This window comes from Neltuma alba, unplaced genomic scaffold, assembly GCF_004799145.2.
Source record: "Neltuma alba isolate B1F8T4 unplaced genomic scaffold, ASM479914v2 tig00000918_pilon, whole genome shotgun sequence".
NCBI lineage: Eukaryota > Viridiplantae > Streptophyta > Magnoliopsida > Fabales > Fabaceae > Neltuma > Neltuma alba.
This window is the reverse complement of record NW_021632257.1, coordinates 28,902-38,867: the sequence shown is the minus strand read 5'-3', so window position 1 is coordinate 38,867 and position 9,966 is coordinate 28,902. Positions and strand designations below refer to the sequence as shown.

Sequence of the window (9,966 nt, the reverse complement as noted above, 5' to 3'; positions counted from 1 at the left end):
ACCCCCACACATATTCACACACACTAACGTTTTCAATTTACCTTTTTAAAACGATATCGGGGTTTTAGTTAACTTGGGTCCGTGACAAATGTTTTACCGCGCATGCAATTCCATATTTTACTACAGAAGCCGGGTTTCACTTATTCTTGTCGTCTCCCGCCTTACATTTTGCATTATGCTCCCGACCAAACGCATTACTGGCATAATTAATTAGCACGCGTATTCGTAAACTTGTTGACCCGTTTTTTAGAACTGTAATTATCATAATAATGCCTTAATACGCATAGTGGGGGAAGCCTTTTAATTAATTTCCTTTTATATTCCACCCGTACACGTGGAAAATAAGTTATTTTTGCTTGAAACTGCGTAGTATATGTTTGTTTTTTTTATTTATTTATTTATTTAAACTTGGAGGCTTATTAAATCATGACGATTATGATTAATTATCACGACACGAACTGCTTTATTTGATTGCCAAGTAACGTAAAAACGAAATCATCATTATCATTCTATTATTAGCTTTAGCAACGATGTCCTCTTCATACATATTATTGCACGGTCGCTCAGTTACATTATTAAGTATTAACTACATCTTCCAGGATAAAATAATAACCTGTCCCTGCCTTTTTATTATTACAATCGGATGACAGTGTTCTTTTTCCTATATATAAAAGGTAATTCAACTATTGCCTGGTACATTTAATGTGTTATAGTACTGCATCTCGTCGATTGTGTGAAATAATTTAGTGTCATGAATGAATCATCATATCATATCGTTAATATGAGCATTTTTTTAAAAAAAGAATTCTTAATTTAAACATATTAAAGAATTTAACGGAGTCCAAACATAGTTTTTTGACATTGACGGTCCGCTCATTGCCTCCGCGGCTTACCGCGATGCTTGTTTGTTGCAAACAAAAGCCGATAAACTTTTCCAACACTATTTATAAAACAGAAAAAAGATATTTTTTTGATACTATTTATAGGGTACTAACAAATTTTTTTTGTATAAATGTATAGTTTTACCTTCATTTATTATTATGTTGATTTTGTTTAAATGAGGCATAATATATATTAAATAGGGATAAAGTTAGAAAGTTGTTAAATTTTAAATGAGAATCAATAAATTTAATGTTTATCTTGATATGTGTGAAACAACTGAAAATGACTTATAAATATGACAATAGGAGTACAGTGGTTATATCTTACTGAAAAACAACTCAAATCATAACTGTTATTCCTCCCCTCTAATGTCTCACATGCATAAAACTGACTAAAATATACCGAATTTCATTTCTTAGTTGATGAATGTGGTTTGGTGTCAAATACAGGATGTTAACCCATCATCATTTAATATTCTTTTCACTTTGCCCTTTTTTTCACTAAGCATGAATTTTATTGGAGGTAATACTATTCGAGATGCTGTCTGACACTAAATATAAATCCCTCTGCTAATGAAGTTTCAAATACTACCTCCTATTATAATTATAAAATTTCATTTATAGATACAAACAAGATTTTATAAATAGAACCGGAAATAGTATTAATTTTCCTGCTAGACCCAGCCCTTTCGTTCACTTTGCAGTTTGCACTAATTGATTTCAGTCTCTCTCTCACTTCACTCATCACACTTGATGTTCCATTAAAAGAGGCCTAAAGCAAAGTCCCATACCCCATTGGCCCATTCTCCGCCATGAGGAAGTGGCGCTCCACATGGACTCAACTTTACCCAATACCATGTGTCCAAAGTCAAAGGTATCTAACTACCCAAAATATCATTGGGCCTGACCCCCAGTGGCCCAATACTCATAACTCCGTCACCTCCTTCCCCAGAACAGACCACGTTATTATTGGGGGAAAAATAAACATCCAAGACCACCTTGTCGTCGGTGAGTTATTTTCAGGCAGCAATTCATTCTTTATTTTATGTTTCCTGTGACGCAATGAAAATACCAAAAGCAGTAAAATGTCCAAGGATTAGGAAGCAAGCAAACGCCATTTCTACCACCCAGTTATTTCAATTGCCAGCCAAAAAACGTTCGACATTTTTTTTGCAGACATTGATTTTTTATATATCTTAAATTTTACTACTATGTTTTTTGATAAATTCACTATTTTTTGCTTCGTTGCCGATTGAAGCGGCATAAATAAAAATCGCGTCACTGCAGGAAAATTCCAGATCTGAGGCATAAAATGGTTTTTATAATACTACATCCGATTTTTAATATAAGAGTTAATTAATTAACTTAAATAGATTAAAAAATTAGTTAAATTAGTTATTTATAATAAAATAAGTATTGATTTTTTAAAATATTTTTTCAAGTTAAATTTATTTAGTTTCTGATCATGTTTCCATGGTTTCCTCTGCGCGGCCGCAGATCTGGGTAGTGACGTAGAAAATAAGAAGCTTTGGCAGGTTCCTTCCTAATTCTCATTTTGTGAAATCCCGATAATACCCTTTAGGTCGACGGTTGTTATGGTCAGATCCAACTCGAACCACTTACGTGGCACTATCTGATAAGCGGATGGTGTAACCGTACCCAACGTGTAACCGGAGAAATACCCAAGTCTTCCATCTCGTCGCCGCAGATCTCTTTCTTTCTTGTTCTTCTCCCTTTATAACTCACGCGTGACGGACACAACTATTTGAAAGAGCCCATCCTCTGTTGAGATCTACATCGCCCGCCCTTTCGATCTCTAGCGCCATGGCGTTGTGGACATCTTATTCCTTCCGAATTCTGACGTTCGCTGCTACTCTTCTGCTTCTTCTTCATGGTGCTCACTGCTTCTATCTCCCTGGCGTCGCTCCGCAGGATTTTCAGAAGGTCAGCTCCATTTCTCTTTCGCATATTCACTTGTTCTTGGATTCATATAAACTTCTTGATCTGTGTTCAAGCTTCAGATCCATGCTAGATATAACAGATTCTAGGTTTTTCACCCCTTGTGCGATTGAAAAATGAGGCATGGGGAATGTAGTGAATGTTGGAAATTTAACTCTATAGATCACGTCATTGAAGAACGTCCGATGCGTAGCCCTTAACTTGGTTTTGCTTCTCTTCTCTCTTCGTGTTCATTTATGCTTCATTGAGAATCGGAGGATTGGGAAACATCGAAATGCTACTACCCGCAACTCGTTCTTCACTCTCTTCTGCAATCATCCAACATTCCACTATAATTTATAACCGAATGTTGTTGTTTCGATGTGAATGTTTAGTTGCTAAGGGTCTTTTGGATCTTATTGTGAACTTGTAATAGAATTGAGATTTTGCTGAGGAGTCATGTGGGTTTTGGAGCTTTGGATGTAAAATTTTTACAGAATCAGCTAGCCGTTAAAGATGACGGATGTCAGGAATTGCAAGTGAGGGTCTTTGTAGTTTTCCATATTACGCGTCTGGGCATGATTGAACTGCCTTTTAACATCATTATGATTTCATAACGACTGATGGAGTGTATTGAGCGAATTATATGTATCTCGTTTTCAATGCAACCGCTCCAAAAGTTGCCTTCATCTTGATGGCTGTGTGCACAGATATTTCTATTGTAAACTTGTAAAAGATTTGAATCTGATGAGTGTGATGTCTATCATATTTTCATTTTATGCCCTTCTGATATGCTCAAACAAATTAATTTTCTTTGGTGCAGGGAGATACATTGCAAGTCAAAGTGAACAAGTTGACATCGACAAAGACTCAGCTGCCTTACTCATATTATTCGCTCCCTTATTGTAACCCTGGAAAAAAGTTGATAGTGCAGAAAATCTTGGTGAAGTGCTTCGTGGTGACCGCATTGAAAATTCTCTATACGTGGTTAGTTTTATTTTGAGCATGATGGTGAGCCTCTTTTCTATTATTTTTTGCGTCTGATTCTAAGTTTGAGATATTTTTCAGTTCAAAATGCGTGAGCCACAAATGTGCAATGTTGTGTGTAAGCTTAAACTTGATGCCAAAACTGCAAAGGAGTTTAAAGAGAAGATTGATGATGAGTACCGTGTGAACATGTATGTATACCAATGACTGAGCTATATTTTTGTGCCGGTGTATTGCATCAACTGTTTTGACATATCTTGGTATGGTACTGCATTTTATGTGCAGGATCCTTGATAACCTTCCTCTTGTTGTTCCTCTAAAGCGGATGGATCAGGATTCTACTGTTTATCAGCTTGGTTTCCATGTTGGGCTTAAGGGGCAATATAGTGGGGTATGCTTATTGCCTAGCATGAACCTTTTGTTGTGAATGACATTTATCTTGTTATGCTGACTTTATTTCTAATTGCTCAGAGCAAAGAGCAGAAGTACTTTATCCACAATCATTTGTCGTTTATTGTCAAGTACCATAAAGACGATGTAACTGAATCGGCCAGAATTGTGGGTTTCGAGGTTAAGCCGTTCAGGTCACTAAATTTGACCTTCACCTCTTCTACGTAATTATCTATATTGATTATTTCATCCATGGTCTGTCGAATTGATTTTCTTTTACTCGACTGTTATTGTGCAGTGTTAAACATGAATACGAAGGGAAATGGGATGACAAGACCCGATTGACAACATGTGACCCTCATACTAAACATGCAGTTGTTAATTCCAACGCTCCTCAAGAGGTTGAAGAGAATAATGAGATAATATTCACGTATGATGTTGAGTTCCAGGTGAGATTATTATGGACGTGATATCATGTTACATATGTCCTTTCTTGGTCAGGAGCAACGGGACGAATTTCCGGTTGTCATAACTATTTTAAATCTAAATGGTTATTCTCATCGTTCCCATTTATTATGGGCTATTTATTAGTTTTGCCATACTTTCTAATTTTTCTCTCCGGAATTTAACTGTTGAATGATACTACCTCCATTCCTTAATATAAAAGCTAGTTGACTAAGTTGAGTATATTAGAAATTAGTTGAGTTAATTATTTGTAATAAATAGGTATTACATTTCATAAAATATCCTTGCTAATCATATGTATTAGTTAGAATTACTATTTGATGAAAATTTTAAAATGTGTAATTAACTATTTTGAAAAAAATGGATAAATACGAAAGAGAAAGTGGATTAAAATCTTATATTTAAGACGAAATTGAAAGTCATATTAACTTTTTATGTTAAGGATAGGAAGTGGTAGTATTAGTTTTATTGCTGCTGCCACCATTATTGTTGTCATTATGATGCTGGTGATGTCTTATTCATAAGAGCTGTTTTGACCTTTGGCTACAGCCCAGTGACGTGAAGTGGGCTTCAAGATGGGATGCTTATTTGCTGATGAGTGATGACCAGATTCACTGGTTCTCAATTGTAAACTCATTGATGATTGTTCTCTTCCTCTCGGGCATGGTGGCAATGATAATGCTGCGGACACTTTACCGTGATATCTCGAAGTACAATGAGCTTGAGACGCAAGAAGAAGCCCAAGAAGAGACTGGTTGGAAGCTTGTCCATGGAGATGTCTTTAGGCCCCCTAACAACTCGGACTTGCTGTGTGTTTATGCTGGAACCGGCGTTCAGTTTTTCGGAATGATTCTAGTCACCATGATGTTTGCCATCCTCGGGTTCCTTTCTCCTTCAAACCGAGGTGGGCTAATGACAGCCATGCTCTTGCTTTGGGTCTTCATGGGACTTTTTGCTGGGTACTCCTCTGCCCGCTTATATAAAATGTTTAAAGGAACCGAGTGGAAGAGAATCGCCTTCCGGACTGCAGTCATGTTTCCTGCAATCGTCTCTTCCATTTTCTTTGTACTAAATGCTCTCATATGGGGCGAGAAATCATCTGGAGCTGTGCCTTTTGGTACTATGTTTGCACTGATCTTTTTATGGTTTGGGATCTCGGTTCCACTGGTTTTTGTGGGTGGCTATGTTGGATTCAAGAAGCCTGCAATTGAGAATCCCGTGAAGACTAACAAAATCCCGAGGCAGATCCCCGAGCAGGCCTGGTACATGAACCCGGTTTTCTCAGTTCTGATTGGGGGAATACTCCCATTTGGAGCTGTCTTCATCGAGCTTTTCTTCATCCTCACCTCAATTTGGTTGAATCAGTTCTATTACATCTTCGGTTTCCTCTTTTTGGTCTTCGTCATCCTGGTCATCACTTGTGCAGAGATAACCATCGTGCTCTGCTATTTCCAGTTGTGCAGTGAGGATTACTTGTGGTGGTGGCGGTCATACCTCACGTCCGGCTCTTCTGCACTTTACCTATTCCTTTACGCGGCATTCTACTTCTTCACCAAGCTTGAAATCACAAAGATGGTATCTGGAATCTTGTACTTCGGGTACATGCTTATAGCTTCGTATGCATTTTTTGTGCTGACTGGTACCATCGGATTCTATGCATGCTTCTGGTTCACAAGGCTCATCTACTCGTCGGTGAAAATTGATTAAGTGTTATAGTAATTAGTTGTTCATTTTTTTTCCGATACAAGTAATTAGTAGTTCTTCTGATTCATCTTGTATGCTTGTTGAAGGACGAAGAAAATTTGTGCTAGGTTTTGAAATTCGGGCATTACATGTCATGTTCAGATGTAACCTATTCTATACAATTTTGAATTGCATGACTCCGTGATTCTTTCGTCTCAGTACATTGAATGAAATTTTCGCGGGGGGGGGGGGTGTTAGAGAATAGGTTTCTAGGTGACATCTTCATTTATTCGAAGAAACTGTCATTGCACTTGCGATCCACTGGCAATGATGCAATTAAGATGAAAAATGTGGCATGTAGGATAGAGTATTATAAATAAAAAAGTATTTGAATGGGAACCGATTTTAAAATATACGAAATAATTTGTAAAGAAATTTATCTTGATTGTGAAAAAATATTCTAAAAAAACATTTTTAGCTATAGCCAAACACCTCCTGAATGACTGTTGGTGGTAGGACTATGGCATTAAAACAAGCAAAATTACAGTGATTGTTATGTCATGATGTACTTTTTTGTTTTCGGAGTGAAATTTATCATGTACTTTGTAAGGAAGGGTGAAAGACGGGGAATTGTAAACACGCGAACACGATCAAAATCATAACAAAGAATGCCGAGAAATAAATCATACCACTGATGGAAAAGACAGGGAATTTTGGAGAAGGGTGCTGAGAACAAACAAGGGATTAGTTGTTGTCTCAGGAGATTCTGAAGAAAAAAAGGAAAAGACCCAAGGAACTATTTGCCGGGTCGAGTATTGTTGTGGGCGTCAGGAACGCCGACAGCAACCTTAGCAACATCGGAGGCGGTGGCGTCGGGCTTCTTGTGGACGTATAAGACGAAATAACCGAGGGCGGCGGAGAGGACCAAACCGGTGAGAGTGATGGTGGTGAAACTGAAGGGAAGGTTTCTCCTCTGGTGAAGGACTCCTCCGGGAGGGCGGCCGCTGCCAGGGGTCTCTTGGAGGCTTCCACTCCTGCCGCCTTCACTTCCTCCGCAGTCATCTTGTGTGTCCCGCATTCTTCCTCCATTCTTCTTCTCCCGCCATTCCTCTGTTGTGCCGGCTTCCTCTTCGCTTCCTACCAGCTACAAGAAGAACCCACATTGTTTGCCGCGTCTGCTGCCGCGTCACGTCTTCCTGACACGTCGCTGCTACGTGTCGTCATGCATGCTCCGCTTCTGATTCTGTGTGCGCATCATTATATCATCCGTTTTACTTGTCTCTGGAACAGGTTACAGGCTTGGATTTAGATTTAGATATTTTTGTTTCCAATACGATCTCGGTTTCTAGCTTGCCCATACAATGACAATGCCTTTGCTCTTCCTTGTCCCCACTTCTCTCCAGCCAAACGTTCCCCATTTGACCTTGTCACTCGAACAAGACAATACTCTCCGGTTCTTAACATAAGACTATTTAACTAATTTGATTAGATTAAGAAAGTTAGGTAAGTTAGTTAATTATAAAAAAAGTGACACATTTTTCTTAAAACACCATAATTATCTTTCTTAATACCCCTTCCCCTCTTCTACTTGATTATGGTTGAGGGAGTATCCATAGAGGTAATTTAGAGAAAACTGATAAATATGAGAAATGGGTCTTATATTTAGGACCAAACCAACTCAAAAATTAGGTCCTATATTAAGGACCGGAAGAGTACTAAATTCCCCATTTAGCATCCCTTTTCCCCATTTAAAAAGAAAGATCATAATAAGTGAATGAATTTTCGCACTTGGTTGTCATCTTGTGCTTGATTATGAATTAGAAAATTCACTCAATGGTTTTTCTCATATTGAGCATAAATTTAAAAAAAATCAAGTATGAAACAAATCTATTTTATTTTAAAAACACAGTCCAACACATTTTAAGTTCGATAAAATTATTGATACTTGTTTGCAGCTAAAAAAGGGAAATTAATTATTCCCCATTGGGCCTGGCTTTTCATTCGTAGGCTTCAACCTCAACCGAAAAATAAGAATTCGTGAGATAAAGCCCAATCTGATACTTCTGTGTTGAGTGATAAACTAATAATCGAGCATAGTCTCGTCCAACAGAATTAAACAAAATAAAAATGGAATAAACACAAAATTTATCCGTCAAAAGTATTTAAGCTAAAAAAATTGATCGAGGAAGCAGGATAATAAATTAGGATCCCAGAAACGTACTAGCAGTTTTAATAATCAAGGCTTAAAAATGAAAATTGAAGAAGGCAAGCTACTTGAATAATCGCAAAATTCTGGCAAAAAAAAAAAAAAAGCAGTAATCACAAAATTGAATATTCCGTTTCCCCTGACAGCTGCGAAGTTTATCCGTTTCTGCAAATCCTCACATACCTGAGCAGAATCCGCTTTCAGTGACCGTTGCAAAACAAAACGATGATCCTCTTAAATAGTACTCCCCACAACGCAAGTGGGTCCCACTGTTGCATGGTTCATCGGTCTGGGGCAAAACGTTTCCTTCCAACGGAGACATGTGGCCCCCCCTCCATGCTTTCTCCACACTCTTTAACGGCTAGTTTCTTTCTTCCTCCTCCATAAATACTCCGAACCCCTCCTCAGCTGTTGCAATACAAAACAAAACATCTCTATCTCCATCATCTAACGCCCCCACGAACTTCCCTTCAGTTATCAGAATCCATGGCTTCTTCCTCATCAGCTTCTTCTTCTCTTGTCCTTTTATTCCTTCTCTTCGGCCTATCTGCAGCTAGGGAAATCTTGGTGGGAGGCAAGACTGATGCATGGAAGATCCCCTCTTCTCAATCTGATTCTCTCAATCAATGGGCTGAAAGGTCCCGCTTCCAAGTCGGCGACCATCTTGGTATGTTTAATCTCTTTACTCTTATTCTGCCACATTTCTGGTTTATGAGACATTGCATATTATGACAGTATCTCTGTTTTTGCTGATTAGTGTGGAAGTACGAAGGTGGGAGAGACTCAGTTTTGCAAGTAAGCAAGGAAGATTATGCTAACTGCAATACCGCCAACCCCCTCGGAGAGTACAGTGATGGCAACACCAAGGTGAGGCTTGATCGTCCTGGGCCATTCTATTTCATTAGCGGAGCAAATGGGCACTGCGAGAAGGGCCAAAAGCTCGTTGTGGTTGTTCTCACTCCCAGAAACCGCCACATGGGTATTTCTCCGGCACCTTCTCCGGTCGAGTTCGAAGGTCCTGCTGTAGCTCCCACCAGCAGCGCCACTGCTCTTCGGGGTGGCCTGATGGCGGCTCTTGTGGGAGTATCGGCTTTGTGGTTTTTCTGATGCTAATGGCTCCATTTTCTTAGGTGTTAGAACAGAGATTTCTTTGTTGAGAGCTTTATTCTTTTTGAGGGGATTACATGATTCTTTTCCAATTATTATTATCATATGTAAAAATTTAGGTATCTGATTTCACACTCCAGTGGTTAATGATACCCATATATTACATTACCATCGTGTGTTTTTGTCTTTCCAATGTCATATTGTGAAAGCTTTTCTGATTCACATTCACCCTCTCACCCAACCATACCTCCCTAAGTACTAGCAAATCAAGTTTTGCTGCAGGAAATCACATTTTAATTAATAAACAAG

General features: G+C 38.5%; 1 protein-coding gene and 1 pseudogene across 1 annotated transcript; both read left to right on the top strand.

Annotated features, from left to right (window-relative positions):
- The first annotated feature begins 2,619 nt into the window (after positions 1-2,619).
- Positions 2,620-6,541, top strand: LOC114748477 (transmembrane 9 superfamily member 8-like; annotated as a pseudogene).
- A 2,013-nt stretch (positions 6,542-8,554) lies between these two features.
- On the top strand, positions 8,555-9,877 carry LOC114748468 (early nodulin-like protein 1). Its single transcript, XM_028936882.1, has 2 exons — positions 8,555-9,217; positions 9,308-9,877. Exons 1-2 carry the CDS (start codon positions 9,037-9,039, stop codon positions 9,655-9,657), a joined length of 531 nt encoding a protein of 176 aa, XP_028792715.1. The 5' UTR covers positions 8,555-9,036; the 3' UTR covers positions 9,658-9,877.
- Positions 9,878-9,966: the final 89 nt, after the last annotated feature.

Coding starts and splice junctions, on each gene's coding strand:
- LOC114748468 (XM_028936882.1), top strand. CDS start 9,037: ATGGCTTCTTCCTCATCAGCTTCTTCTTCTCTTGTCCTTTTATTCCTT. Junction 9,218..9,307: donor CCAAGTCGGCGACCATCTTG/GTATGTTTAATC, acceptor TTTGCTGATTAG/TGTGGAAGTACGAAGGTGGG.